General features: G+C 36.7%; 1 protein-coding gene across 1 annotated transcript; it reads left to right on the forward strand.

The window, feature by feature from the left end:
• The first annotated feature begins 6409 nt into the window (after positions 1-6409).
• On the forward strand, positions 6410-7369 carry LOC101537865 (olfactory receptor 51L1-like). Its single transcript, XM_004618331.2, has one exon. The coding sequence runs from the start codon at positions 6410-6412 to the stop codon at positions 7367-7369; it is 960 nt and encodes a 319-aa protein (XP_004618388.2).
• Positions 7370-16606: the final 9237 nt, after the last annotated feature.

Raw genomic sequence — 16606 nt, forward strand, 5'->3', positions numbered from 1 at the left:
TTCAGACTGGTTTTCAGATAGATATAACAATTGTCACTTCAACTTCATACCCATTTCTTGACAATAAGAGAGAGATTATGATACAAAAGAAGTAGTCTGGACTAATAAGTGTAGTGAAAATTTTGAATTATAAGTGAGAGATTAAAAATATAATGGAAAGGGTAATAGAGAAAATTCTAGGCATTAGTAAAATATTACAAGCCTTTATGAAAAGGAGGTTGAGAGAGACAAACAGAAGAATGGAGACAAGAAATATTTAGGTGCTGATGGGGCTGGAGTGATAGGACAGCGGGTAGGACGTTTGCCTTGCACGTGGCCGACCTGGGTTCAATTCCCAGCATCCCACATGGTCCCCTGAGCACCACCAGGAGTGATTCCTGAGTGCATGAGCCAGGAGTAACCCCTGTGCATCGCCGGTGTGACCCAAAAAGCAAAGAAAGAAAATAGAAATATTTAGGTGCTGATAGTATCTGATGAACAAAGAAAAAGCAAGGCTATATGTTCTAGGTTGTACAAATATGGTCAGAATTTAATCAGAATGTAATTAGGGTGACTAAGTTTAAATGTGAAAATTCCTCTTTTTTAAAAAAATAATTGTGTAATTTTTATTTCTTAAAAAATTAGAATTATTAAACTTCCAGGCTAGTTACCTGGTAGGTTTGTCTACACGCAATTATAGGGACGGCATTATATGGGATTTGAGAGTTCCAAAGGGCTAAAATGGATATATTTTATCATACAGAAAGCTTCAAGTGTGATAATTTATAATAGAAATCTATCTGTTGTAAGTTAAGTATCCTACTTATCACTTGGTAAGTAGGATACTTAATAATTATCCTTTACATAAAATCTATCTGTTGTAAGTTAATTATCCAACTTAATAATAAATATATACAATCTTGAGCAAACATTGAACCTTTGTCAATGTTGTCAATTTGTCTCATATAACATAGAAAGTACAGATAACTAGTTTGGAAAAATATTTGTTTCTTCCGGACTGATTAGATAATAGTTCATATACATTCAAGAGCCAATAGGCTGTTACTAAGCTTTATAATTTTTATATTTTTTTCTTTATTCTTGTCATTAAGTTCTACTCTATAATTGAATAATCTCTGTCATCATTTTGTATTTTCTAAAGAAATTTCCCTAAATTATTTTAAGTCTTAGAACATAATAGGGAACATCTTTATATTATAAAATCAGAGTTAGTTTGACAATATAATTTGAAAATAAGAACATTACATAAAATCATTTACTTAAATAGTAGTATTGTAGCACTGCTGTCCTGTTGTTCATTGATTTGCTTGGGTGGGCACCAGTAACATTTTCCTTGGGAGACTTGTTACTGTTTTTGGCATATCGAATACACCACGGTGGAGCTTGCCAGGCTCTACCGTGAGTGCGGGATACTCTTGGTAGCTTGCTGGGCTCTCCAAGAGAAACAGAAGAATCAAACTCAGGTAGCCTGCATGCAAGACAAATGCCCTATCTGCTATGATTTTGCTCCAGCCCGTGTAAATAATAAAAAACAATAAATAATAATAAACATAAAATATTATTTAGAATACTTTAAAATATCATTTTAAATAATCATTTGGCATTTATCATTAGAGATCAAAATGCTACATTTGGAAAAATAGGAGATAACGCCACAGGAATAAGAATATACTGAATAATATTTGACTATGTGTATGTAAGCTTTTTGGAGGAGCTGGGCTGTGGACCATACACTGCTGTACTTATATGCTTATACCTGGCTCTGTGTTCAGGTACATTATGCCTAACAGATCTTAGAGAACCTTATGTGGAACAGGGTCTCTAACTAAGGCCAGATGCAAGCAAGGCAAGTGCCTTACCTGCTCTACTCTCTCTCCAGTACAAGGCTTTTGATTGTTTTTGTTCCAGGATTGGAGAAGATCATCAAATAGTAAAGCGTTTGTTGAGATGTTGCAGAGATCTTTAATGAGAAAAAACACTGTAAAGTCAGTGAGTCTGGCCAGAAAATTTTATTTTAAAAATTATAATTTTCAATAATGTAGAAGAGGTGGTTTGGTGTTTCTGCTATATGCATATATGTATATGCATATATATTATTCCTAGAGTAATATCGCACAGCGGGGTAGGACATTTGCCTTGCATGCAGGTGACCCTTGTTCAATTCCTCCGCCCCTTTCCGAGAGCCGGGCAAGCTACTGAGAGTATCTTCCGTGCCCAACAGAGCCTAGCAAGCTACCCATGGCGTATTCGATATGCCAAAAACAGTAACAAGTCTCACAATAGAGACATCACTGGTGCCCGCTAGAGCAAATCGATGAGCAATGGGATTACAGTGATATAGTGATACAGTGATATATTATTGAATCACCCTGAGATACAGTTACAAAGCTTTCATGTTTGAGTTTCAGTCACAAAATGATTGGAACACCCATCACCCCACCAGTGCACATTCTCCACCACCAATGTCCCCAGTATACCTCCCATCACTTTCCAACCTTCCCCCTACTTCTATGGCAGACAATTTCCCCTTCATACTCTCTCTATACTTCTGGGCATTATGGTTTGCAATAGAGATACTGAGAGTTTATCATGTTTGGTCCTTTATCTACTTCCAGCACACATTTCTCATCCTTAAGTGTAGGATAACATAGCCTCAGGTAGTTTAGGGTTATTGGGTTGTTCACATCACAGTGCTCCCATTCCTCTGCTTTTATTTGTAACTTCTTTCTTAGTGTTTTGTTGACTTGTAAATATTGTTTTTCTCTTCTTGAGTCCTTTGCATAGTTTATTCAGAGCAATGTCCTTTTTGTATGGACACAGGAAGTCTTAGCAAATGCTATGCTTTTATAACCTGGGAGTCATTTGACTCTACATGATATTTTTCTCCTGGGCATCTGTTCTCTTGACCTAAGCCTCAGCTGCCCTTACTTCCTAGCACCCCCAAAAACAAGGTCTCGACGAGAGATGAGAGGGACCCAGGGCAAGCAGTGAGTTGTGTGCTACCTTGGAATCGAGATCGCCCTGACCAAAGTGCCTAATGCAAGTTAAGAGCTTGATCATGGACAAATGTTGTCATGATCCAAACAGTGATAACTAGATTTGGACCCTACTAGGGTGAGGAATGATTAATCTAGTCTGAGTGCTGTGGTCTGAGTCTGTGGCAACATGTTACCAGGAGAGCTGCCTTGAAAGCCTCAATGTATCTCTTGCTATGTCCATACAAAAAATAACTACTATTAAGATGTGAATAAGTTCTTGGACTAGGGAAAGGAGAAAAACCTTAAGAGGTATTTTGCCTGCTGGCAGTCAGGAAGGGATGCCAGGCCCTCAGGAAGAGCTTTCTTATGTTGATTTTGCTACCTGGTTATGAGTAGCCTAGGTGCAAGGGGGAGAGAGAAAATAGGGGAGAGAGACAAGAGAGGGCGAAGTAGATCCAGAGAGAGGACAGGGCTAGGAGTGCTGGAGAAGAGAAAGATGGAAGTGGAATACATGGTAACTAATCAGCAACCAGCTTGGTCCTCCTTCTTCCTTAGCCTGCCCTTGGCCAATAGCCGTCCCGATCCAGCCCATACACAGCAATTCCAGAGCACCGAACGCGGGCAGTGAGACAGAGCTGCCCTGAGAGCCGGTGAGTGCACACACCCTCGGTATGCATAGTTTTTTACACTTAATGATTCCTCAAACCATCATTAACTTCGTGATCCCTTCTCTATTCAGGCGGCCTTCTCCTCCAGTTTATGAGACAGGCTTCCAATTATGGAACAATATTCCCTGACCCTTGTATCTATTGTCCTTGTGTGTCAGTCACATATCATGTTATTTTATATTCCACAAATGAGTGTGGTCTTTCTATGTCTGTCTCTCCCTTTCTGACTCATTTCACCTAGCATAATGGTCTCCATGACCATCCACTTATAAGCAAATTTCATGACTTCATCTCTCCTAAAAGCTGCATAGTATTCCAGTGTGTAGATGTACCAAAGTTTCTTTACGTAGTCATCTGTTCTCAGGCACTCAGGTTATTTCCATATTCTGGCAAATTTGAACAATGTTGCAATGAACATACAGGTGCAGATGTCATTTCTACTGTGCTTTTTCTGCACCCTCAGAATATATCTCAGAAGTGGTATTGCAGGGTCATATCACTGTCACTGTATCACTGTCATGCCATTGTTCAATGATTTGCTCCAGAGGGCACCAGTTTCATCTCCATTGTGAGATTTGGTACTGTTTTTGGCATATCGAATATGCCATGGGTAGCTTGCCAGGCTCTGCCATGTGGGCAGGATACTCTCAGTAGCTTGCGAGGCTCTCTGAGAGGGACGGAGGACTCCAATCCGGTTAGCCACGTGCAAGGTAAACACCCTACCTGCTGTGCTATCGCTCCAGCCTGCATGGGTCTATAGGAATTTGAAATTTAAAACATGTGAGTAGGAGGTGTCTGCTCTCTATACTCTGCTCTCTTGCCACAGGCATTAAACGATGTATCTTCTCCTCTCTACCTGACTCTCTACACATGGATAGAAACTTTTTTTCTTCTCCTCTTTTTTATTTAAAGAAACATTCTGCCCATGTCCCACTGCCACCGCCACAGAAGTATATTGACTGGGCAAGTTCAGACACTCATAAATAAAGCTCGAAAGAGATTAACTACTCGCAAAACTTTCTCAGATACCCTTCCCGGCTGAGATCTCTGTGGTGATGTGGGGGAATGGGGTGAGGGTGGGGGGCCACCAGCCAGCTCCCACCCTAACAAAGCCTGGGCAGCCACCACCACAACTCAAAGCCACCTCCATGCCTCCAGCTGGACTGCCCAGTGAAATAGTCTGGTTTTTCTAGAGGGACACCTGCAAACACAACAACACTGACATCCCAGTAGGAACAAGTCAGATTGGACGGATGTAGCATAGAAGCCAAGCAATCTCAACTAACAAAAACATGGCCACAGAAGGCTTCACTTGCAACAAAACCTAAGTAAACCCTCAAACAAAGGGCTTGATGTCCCCTTGGTGAACTACAACCATTTTTACAACTTTATTTTTTCAATGGAAATATATCTTGGTCATTTCGTTAGCCATTTAGCAGTAACAAGCAATATAAAAATAAATCATTGTTTGCCTGCAGCAGGGCAAATGGTTGGGAAAATGGAGACAATGGTGGCAGGAAGGTGACAGCAGGTGGTGGGAATAGTGTTGGAATTCTGAATGCCTGTAGCAAATCATCATGAACAACTTTATAAATGGTGGTGTTTAAAGAAAGCAGAGGGAGAAAGAAATAAATTCCTTCCGGGACAATAGAAGACAGGCTGGGGGCAGAGAACTAGAAGCATCCGCATCTTTCCTGTTGTGTACCAGGACCAGATCACATGATTTTACAAACATTGTTCAGCCCATATGCAGGGTTCTATGGAAACTCAATTTCTTGTTTTTGTAGGAATGCCCATATTTTATTCCAAAAAGGCTGGACCAGTTGGCATTCCTACTAAAAATGAACGTGTCCCCTTTCTCCCCACATCCACGCCAACACTGTTTTTGTTCTTTTGAATGTGTTCCAGTCTCTGAGGTGTGAGATGATATCTCATTGTTGTTTTGATTTCATCTCCCTGATGATTAGGATGTAGAGCATTTTTTCATGTGGCTTTTGGCTATTTGTATTTCTTTTTTTAAGGAAGCTTCAGTCCGTTTCTTCCCATTTTTGATGAGGTTGGAGTTTTTTTTCTTGTACAATTCTACTAGTGTCTTGTATATCCTGTATATTAGTCTCTTATCAGATGAGTATTGGGTCAATAGTTTTTCCCATTCCCTGGGTTCTCTCTGTATTTTGGTCACTTTTTCTTTTGAAGTGCAGAATATTAATAAACTGATTTGAAAATGAAAAGGGGAGCATCACAAGAGAAAATACAGAAATTCAAAGATCCTCAGAGATTACTTTGAGAATCTTTATTCCACTAAACAAGAAAAACTCAAGGAAATAGATAAATTCCTGGATTCCTATAGCCCCCCGAGGCTGAACCAAGAAGACCTGGAGTACCTGAACAGACCTGTCATCATCAAGGAAATTGAAACAGTAATAAAAAGTCTTCCCCAAAACAAAAGTCCTGACCCAGATGGATTCACTAGTGAATTCTTTCAAATCTTGAAAGAGGACTTACTCTGCTATGTATATTCTAAGTTTAATAATCTTTATTTAGAAAATGGTGTCAGTTTTACAAGAAAGAGGAAAAGTTCTTTTGACTATAGACTAAACATTTAATTACTGAGAGCATTCAGGAATGCTATGATAAGGTATACTATACAGGGGTTATACTACGAACTAGAATTTTTTTGTGTGTTACAGATGATGATCTTCTCACTGACTTCTACATTGAAGAGTAGCTGTTAAATCAGATTGTAATTTAACAGCAATCCTCATGGCAGCCTTAAACTCCAGCAATGCCGTGTCCTCCACATTTTATCTCACAGGTTTTACTGGTTATGCAGAATATCACCATTGGATTTCCATTCCTTTTTGCCTCCTCTACCTTATTGGAATAATGGGTAACTGTACCATCCTGCATATTGTCCGGACAGACCCCAGACTCCATGAACCCATGTACTATTTCCTGGCGATGCTCTCTCTCACTGATATGGGAATGTCCATGCCAACAATGATAACACTCTTTAGGGTATTGTGGTCTATTTCCAATGAGATAGAATTCGATATCTGTGTGATCCAAATGTTTTTTATTCATACATTTTCTTTCACTGAATCATCTGTGCTCTTGGCCATGGCCCTTGATCGTTATGTGGCCATCTGCCATCCTCTAAGATATGCTACCATTCTTACCCCAAGACTTATCACTAAGATTGGAATCGCATCTTTTCTCAGGAGTGCCTTTGCAATGATTCCACTTTTGGCTCGGCTGCCCTTCTTTCCTTTCTGTCGGTCCCACATTTTGTCGCATTCCTATTGTCTACATCAGGACATGATTCGTCTTGCATGTGCTGATGTTAAATTTAATGTTATTTATGGATTGGTTCTGGTCACTGCTCTGTGGGGCATGGATTCTATGGGTATTTTTGTCTCTTATGTGTTTATTCTTCATTCCGTGTTAAAAATCTCATCACGTGAGGGGAGGCTTAAGGCCCTCAATACATGTGCATCCCACATCTGTGCTGTGCTCATTTTATATGTGCCTATGATTGGGCTATCTATAGTTCATCGTTTTGCTAAACACTACTCTCCACTCATCCATATCTTTATGGCTCATATTTACTTATTAATTCCGCCCATACTCAACCCAATAATCTACAGTGTGAAGACTAAGCAGATTCGACAGGGAATCCTTCACCTGCTTCTTCGACAAAAGATCAGTTCTACTGTTACGTAAGGAATTCTCAAAGAGTATAAAGGTATCTTAATCAGAGATGCAAACACAGAGTGATTTTTCTGTTAAAAGTCTAGCATAATTGCTACACAGAACATCATTTAAAAAGTTATAAAGAAGCACTTTGTATTCACTGAAACGATGTCATAAATCTGTTTCACAAATAGTTGAATGTATTAGCTTAGAGTGCGTTGTAAGCAATTTTGTCTATTCTCTCAATTTTCTTATCCTTACTTATCTATATTTTTTCTCTATTATATTAAATTTATTTTTTTCTCTTTGTACCTCTCTCAGGGATTACAAGGCCTCACTTAATATCAATGTGATTTTAAACTTTTTTAAAAATATATTAAATATAATTTTTGATACAAGAATTATTTGGGTTTGCAAGTGATGAACAAGTGGAAAATTGGTGAGAGCTCCTCTTTCTTACCTCAGAGATTTATTTTACCATAGATTAGTGGGCTAAGGTGGAAAAAAGTATATATTTTGTCCTCATTTATACTCCGTAGAATAAATTTGGTGTGAGAAAAAATATCAGTTATATTTTGCTGAATACTACTTTTTTCTTTTTATTTTAGACACTGTGATTTACAATATTGATAATGGCAGGATTTCATGCATAAAACATCACACCCTCCATCAGAGTGTCACCCTCCCTTTACCATTGTAGCATAGCTCCTCCTTTTCTATCCTTCATTCCCCTTACAATGATATGCTTCCTACTAAAGACCAGTTCTTTGTTTCTGTTGTCTTTGGATACATGATATTTCCTTACTATTTTTCTTTATATACCAGACAAATGGGGAGATCACTCTGTAGTTGTCATTCCCTTCTAAGACCACTCAGGATGGGTACTCTCCAGATGCATCAATGTAGCAGAAAATTGTATGATTTTGTCTTGCAATCAAGTAGTATTCCACTGTGTGTATGTACCATGATTTATTTATCCAATCACCTATTTTAGGACACTTTGTTCATTTCCGGATTTTGGGTATCATGAACAGGGCTGTAATGAATGTAGGTATGAAAATAAAGAAAATGTCTTTTCTGAAAGAGTTTTTAAGCCCTTGAGTAAATGTCAAGAAATGTAATTACTAGATTATATGGGAGAACAATTCCTACAGATTTAGTGAAGTGTTCATATTGTTTTCTAAAATTTCTGCGCCAGTTCACATTCTCACCAGCAGTAAGTAGATGATGTTTCCTTTTCCCACATCATGACCAGTACTGGTTGTTTATGATCTTCATGAGATGGGCCAGTCTCACGAGTATGAGATGGTATCACATTATTTTGATTTGCATTTTCTGATGAGTGATGCAATGAATCTTTTCACATACATATTGGCCAGCTATAACTCTCCTTTAAATGTTTTGTGATATCATAACTTTCTCTTCTGTCCTCTTACAACAATTAGCGTTGTGGTTTTGGTTGCTTTTCTGCACAAGAGGAATAAGATTATGATGCCTTGACAGTAGTGTTACTAATAACTTTGGTTAACTGAATATTTTAACTATATTATGTATTAAATAACACCTTTTATCATTGAAATTTATTAAGTAAGTAGCTCCTTTACTTATTACTGTCTTAACCAATATTTAGCTCTTTTGGAAATGAATCTAATCACGAATTGATATGAGTTCACAATATATAGATACAGGGCCTATGGCATATTTATTTTAATTTCACTTACATAGAATATTACACACTTGGACCCTAACATATCTGAATTTTGTAGAAGTCTATTGTTCTATTATCCTTAAAAAAGTTCTCAAATTCAGGTTAACAACAGAAATTTGTGTACATCACACGATGCCATTTTTTGAAGTTTATTTATTCCTTTTGGGGTAACACCAAGAGATGCTCAGGGGTTACTCCTGGCTCTGCACTCAAAAATTACTCCTGGGAGTGCTTGGGGGACCAAATGAGATGCTGGGAATCAAACCCGGGTCCGCTTTGTGTAAGGCAAATGCCCTACCTGCTCTGCTCTCGCTCCATCCCCCATTTGTTGAAGTTTAATACAGTACTAATAAAACTAATAGCACAGGGGTGGGGGGTGGGGGGGCAAAAAAATTAAAAAAAAAACTAATAGCACAGGATGTGAATCTACCTAAAATAAAAAAAAACCTGTAAAATAAAAGAAAGGGGCAAAGAAGAAATTGTGTAAGCAAAGTCCTATTAAATAGTTAAATCTTACTTAACTATTAATAAACTGAAGTAAACTATGAGATATATTTTTCATCTTTTATTTTCCATTTACAATCTCAACTCTTACTCCAGATTAGTTACCCATGAAAATTTTTGCCTGGTATGCATTTTTTCTTGATATGTTATATTTTCCAAGGAATCCTTTTATCTACCTTGGCATATAGATATGTTTTCTTTTGTTTTTGTTAGAGGTAAAAGTATCATTTCTTTTTAAATATCATATTGGGAATCAAAATGCAATCGCCAATATGTCTGGTAAAATAGTATTCGTTTTAAAATTTTGATTTTGGGGTCACATTCTGCTATGCTCATGGCTTACTTCATGCTTTGTGCTCTGGGATAACACCTAGCAGTGCTCAAGGGACCATGTGTGGTCAGAAATCTAACCCTGGTCAATCTGGATTAAGGCAAGCACCATACCGACTACTATTTCTTCAGTACTAGAAATAGTTTCAAGTTGACATCTGCTACCCGACCTTAAAATCCTTAGGATTAAAAGCAGAAAATACCATTTTGGAATAAGTTTTACAAATAACATCAATCTTATAGCAAACTGAGAATTTTTTTTAAAATTCTAGATACTTGCCGCCTATGAAGCCTGAACCCATGTGCTACCCGTGCCCATGAGTTCTTGCATAGTGCATGTGATGCCCAAGCACGTGTGTCACCTGCATTTTCCCTCTTGAAATGTGTCCTTTCATGTCTAATGCTAGAATGTGTGCTAGGGCTCCCTCTCCACTCGGGAGAAGCCCACAATCTCTCTTGACCACATTCCCACTCTCTCTCTCTCTCTCTCTCTCTCTCTCTCTCTCTCTCTCTCTCAGTCTTTCTCTCTTTCTCCTTTCCTCAAAGCTTCCAAATGAAACCTGCATTGAATTAAAAAATTCTAGATATTTTAATATATGTGAAAGATGTTATGATATACTTTGCTAACTGTATCTTAATATCTTAGGTATATTATTTATTGAAATGAAAATAAACTGTCATCAAAAAACACATTTTTTCTGTAACCAGAACGTTTATTAAAATTCTGAAATGTCTAAGGCATTTCTACACAAAAAATTATGAAAAGCTTGTCAAACTGAATTAAAATTTTAAAGTTCCTAGGTTTTTACATGTTGACAGACAAAAGCTAATAGAGGAGGACTTTCAGTAGACTAATTTCTAGTACTTGTATTGTTCTTTTATAAAAAGTAATGGGTTTTTTACCTATCTAATCACAGATTCTAAAACACATGTGTGCTGTTTTAATTGCTCCCAGTTAGAAATTGTATCTTAGTACAATAAATTATTATTGAATGAGCAATATTAATTAAGTGATTTAATAATTAAATGAAGAATGCTAGTTTGCACACTAAAAATATTAGAAGAAATTATCTGTCATGACCAGAGTTCACCTTTATACCATAAAATAATTAGCAACATAAAATCAGCATTTCAAATTTAAGACACAAGAAGTAAATCTAAAATTCAGTGACATTATTTCTAATTTATTCTACTTTCCTGTTCCTACCCACGTGTTAACTATGCCCTGTTCTATTTCAAATTACCTTTCTTTTTCAAAGTATTTATCTTCATTAAAGATATATCATCTAAAAGTAATGCAAAATATATAAATATCAAAACAGGCTAATCTAAGGTTGACAAGATAGAATAGTGGGTAAGATGCTTGTCCTCCACAAAACTGACCAGAGATTTATGCTCAGGACTCTATATACTCTTCCAAGATCTACCAAGAGTGACCCCTGAACAACTCTGGGTGCACCCCCTCCAAAAAAGGGACTAATCTTAGGGCAATAAATAACATACTATTGGTGAAAAAGAAAAAGTGAAGGAAAATAAACGCTATTATCAGCTATATGATTAGAAGTAGACTTTAACTCTGTACATATCTTTTAAAAGAAATTAAATAAAAAATATTTTTCTAAGTTTAGGGTATTAAACACACCTTCTCTAATGCTATGTTCTAGCAAATGAAATTTATCAATTCTTTTACTAACAAAATCATAATAATTTTGTTATTATAATTGCTACAAAGAGGTTATAATATGCTAAATTTTAAATTTCACTTAACAGTAAAATCATTTTAAGTGGATATCTATACAAATAACCCAAATTTCAGGTTTAGTAATTACTATCACTACAGAGCATTTTAAATATTTTGCTGAAGTTACATCATATTCATAAAATATACTTTCAAATATAGATCAAAAACATATTTTTAAAATTAATATAACTGCCCCAGCAAAGAAAGTTAGCAAAAACAGTGATAGAATATGTTAAAGAATGGATAAATAAGTAAATAACAAATTTATATTCAAAATGAGTACAGAAACATTTTCATATTTTTAGAACAATGATAAAGTCTATTAAGCACCTCAGACTATTATAACAAGAGTCTGTTTTGTTCTTCCTGGAATAAAATTATCACTGAAATATTTATCTCTAATGCTTATTTTAAAATTAGGAGACACACTCATCTCTCATTTATTAAGTTCTGTGCACTTATGCTACTATCTTATTAAAAGCAGCACCAGGGATTTATTCCTACATATTGACGCTTTATATTTTAGAGGCTCCCTAACCTTCCCCCAGTATTCCCACATAATGATAACTCCCAAAAGTTCTGAGAGTAGAGAGAAGAAAATAAAAAGATACCTAAGTTGCAATGGTGGCGCTAACAAGGTTAAAGACAGGGACCTGCGTGTGTCCTGGGGACTCATCTCTAAGGACTGGCAAAATACTTATTAACCCAGGCTTCTTATGCTGAGGATGAGAACAATTACTCCAGACACGAGGAAGTGTTCTGCCGATTGCATTAGGACTAGGAAAATTAAAAGTGAAAGGAAGTAGAAAAATGCAGAGGGGGACTTTGAGTTAAAAGAGACGAAGATGGATGCAAACGTGTGAGAAGGACACAGAGGCTTGGTGAAGAAGGCTGTCATTCGCAGTCCCTCACAGGATACAAATTAGTTCAATGAGTTATGCCAAACTAATAACATTCAAGACAGACTTTCAGACATAATTTGCCAAAACTACCCGAGAACAAGGTAAGTATACTCTTTGTACATGTTTACAAAGAATAAAGAACAATTTTCAGACATAAGAGCAGAGGACTTTTATAGCAGCATTAAGATTTTACTAGATTTTTATGTTCTTCACAGATGTTAATTACTTGTAATTTTTATATTATGTGTATTACATGGGCTGGAGTGATAGCACAGCGGGTAGGGCGTTTGCCTTGCACGCAGCAACCTGGGTTTGATTCCTCTGCCCCTCTTGGAGAGCCTGGCAACTACTGACAGTGTCTCGCCCGCACGGCAGAGCCTGGCAAGCTACCCGTGGCATATTTGATATGCCAAAAATAGTAACAAGTCTCGAAATGAAGACGTTACTGGTGCCTGCTTGAGCAAATCGATGAGCAATGGGATGACAGTGACAGTGTATTACATCTCATGTACTCAGATGTTTGAATTTTTTAACCTAACTCATCAAACTGCATCACACTGCTATGGGGAATGGTGGAAGACCTCAGAAGACCAGGGGTAGGAGTTTAAAGTATAAAGTATAGAATCACTGTCACTGTATCACTGTCATCCCATTGCTCAACAATTTGCTCGAGCGGGCACCAGTAAGTAACATCTCCTTTGTGAGACTTTTGTTGTTACTGTTTTTGGCATATCAAATACACCATGGGGAGCTTGCCAGGCCTTGCCATGTGGGTGGGATACTCTCAGTAGCTGGCCAGGCTTTCCGAGAGGGATAGAGGAATCGAATCTGAGTCTGCCATATGCAATGAAAATGTCCTACCCGTTGTGCTATCGTCCAGCAGTATAGAATCAGAATCCAAGTATATAATCAGAATCTATAATAGTTCAATTATCAAAATGATCCCATGCTGCAATATAAAGGCAGTGATATTGTACATGGTCAGATATTATAAATGTACAAACTGTAGTTTGCATGTATGCTGTGGAGTTTTCTAATGTGTGCATTTCTATTCCACTTAAATACTGAGTTCTCATATCCCTTTGTCCCTGAGGCCTGAACGTTTTCTAATAAAGTATAATTAATAACCTGTAAAGTATATACATGGAGTTATTATGATGATTACATCAGGCAATATTAATCTTCACTATATGGATTAGTGATAGCACAGCAAGTAGGGCGTTTGCCTTGCACGTGGCCGACCCAGGTTCGATTCCTCTTTCTGTCTCAGAGAGCTAACAAGCTACCGAGAGTATAACACCCCCAAGGCAGTGCCTGGCAAGCTACCTGTGGTGTATTTGATATGACAAAAACAGTAACAACAAGTCTCACAATGGAGATGTTACTGGTGCCTGCTCGAGCAAATTGATGAATAACAGGACGATAGTACTAGAGACAGTGATATGGAAATTGATATAAATAAGATATAAATTACAATTTTATTCAAACTAAGTCACTTACATTCCCACCACAATTAATTTTTTTAACTTATGAAAAGGTATACCAGTTCTTACATATGTTATTCTTAGTCCTTATACTTCAAGGAATCAGAGCCTGGGATGTGGCTTAGCGGTAGAGCTGTTGTATTGCATGAGAAGAATCTTAATATTATGCACAGAAAATAAAACAAGACACATACACACACAACCATGGCTGCAGAGGTAATACAATGGTGAGGCACTTGCCTTGCACACAACTGACCTGAATTTGGTCTTTGTCATCAATATGGTCCCCAGAGTACTACCAGAATTGACCCCTGAGAACAAAGTAGGATAAAGCCCTGAAGAAAGCTGCATGTGGCCCAACCCTCATAAAGAAAACCCAAAAAACAAAGAAATAATGTTACTATTGTAACTAGTATATAACAATTATGGCAGACATTAGTGTCTCCATCACCATCCTCATCACTGTTTTAAAGTTACTGTATATTAAAATCTGTATTTTACCAACAGTAGCATCATTAATCCTGATCACAATTCTGTCAGATTACTATATTTCTTCATTTTACAGAGGAAGAAATTTGGACACTTCAGCAGAGAAAGCATAAAGTGATCCAAATTAAAAACCAAAAAAGTGCTAAAAACAAAAATAAGATATAGGTAGATATAATCGCAGAATCACCTTGCTATGAAAAAGATCAATAGTTTGAATGTCAAAGATGGTCAAGCATTTGTCTTCTGAATATCTCAAGAAAATTTCATTGTGATGAGAAAGGTACTTCAGACTGGTTTTCAGATAGATATAACAATTGTCACTTCAACTTCATACCCATTTCTTGACAATAAGAGAGAGATTATGATACAAAAGAAGTAGTCTGGACTAATAAGTGTAGTGAAAATTTTGAATTATAAGTGAGAGATTAAAAATATAAAGGAAAGGGTAATAGAGAAAATTCTAGGCATTAGTAAAATATTACAAGCATTTATGAAAAGGAGGTTGAGAGAGACAAACACAAGAATGGAGACAAGAAATATTTAGGTGCTGATGGGGCTGGAGTGATAGGACAGCGGGTAGGACGTTTGCCTTGCACGTGGCCGACCTGGGTTCAATTCCCAGCATCCCACATGGTCCCCTGAGCACCACCAGGAGTGATTCCTGAGTGCATGAGCCAGGAGTAACCCCTGTGCATCGCCGGTGTGACCCAAAAAGCAAAGAAAGAAAATAGAAATATTTAGGTGCTGATAGTATCTGATGAACAAAGAAAAAGCAAGGCTATATGTTCTAGGTTGTACAGATATGGTCAGAATTTAATCAGAATGTAATTAGGCTGACTAAGTTTAAATGTGAAAATTCCTCTTTTTTAAAAAAATAATTGTGTAATTTTTATTTCTTAAAAAATTAGAATTATTAAACTTCCAGGCTAGTTACCTGGTAGGTTTGTCTACACGCAATTATAGGGACGGCATTATATGGGATTTGAGAGTTCCAAAGGGCTAAAATAGATATATTTTATTATACAGAAGGCTTCAAGTGTGATATTTTATATAGAAATCTATCTGTTGTAAGTTAAGTATCCTACTTATCACTTGGTAAGTAGGATACTTAATAATTATCCTTTACATAAAATCTATCTGTTGTAAGTTAAGTATCCTACTTAATAATAAATATATACAATCTTGACCAATCATTGTACCTTTATAATTTGTCTCATATAACATAGAAAGTACAGATAAGTAGTTTGGAAAAATATTTGTTTCTTCGGGACTGATTAGATAATAGTTCATATACATTCAAGAGCCTATAGGCTGTTACTAAGCTTTATAATTTTTATATATTTTTTCTTTATTCTTGTCATTAACTTCTACTCTATAATTGCATAATCTCTGTCATCATTTAGTATTTTCTAAAGAAATTTCTCTAAATTATTTTAAGTCTTAGAACATAATAGGGAATATCTTTATATTATAAAATCAGTGTGAGTTTGACAAGATAATTTGAAAATAAGAACATTACATAAAATCATTTACTTAAATGGTAGTATTGTAGCACTGTTGTCCTGTTGTTCATTGATTTGCTTGGGTGGGCACCAGTAACATCTCCATTGTGAGACTTGTTACTGTTTTTGGCATATCGAATACACCACGGTGGGGCTTGCCAGGCTCTACCGTGAGTGCGGGATACTCTTGGTAGCTTGCCGGCCTCTCCAAGAGAAACAGAAGAATCAAACTCAGGTAGCCTGCATGCAAGACAAATGCCCTATCTGCTATGCTATTGCTCCAGCCCATGTAAATAATAAAAAACAGTAAATAATAATAAACATAATAAAATATTATTATTTAGAATACTTTAAAATATCATTTTAAATTATCATTTGGCATTTATCATTAGAGATCAAAATGCTACATTTGGAAAAATAGGAGATAACGCCACAGGAATAAGAATATACTGAATAATATTTGACTATGTGTATGTAAGCTTTTTGGAGGAGCTGGGCTGTGGACCATACACTGCTGTACTTACATGCTTATACCTGGCTCTGTGTTCAGGTACATTATGCCTAACAGATCTTAGAGAACCTTATGTGGAACAGGGTCTCTAACTAA

The sequence above is a fragment of the Sorex araneus genome, chromosome 6 (genome assembly GCF_027595985.1).
Source record: "Sorex araneus isolate mSorAra2 chromosome 6, mSorAra2.pri, whole genome shotgun sequence".
In the NCBI taxonomy this organism is placed as follows: domain Eukaryota; kingdom Metazoa; phylum Chordata; class Mammalia; order Eulipotyphla; family Soricidae; genus Sorex; species Sorex araneus.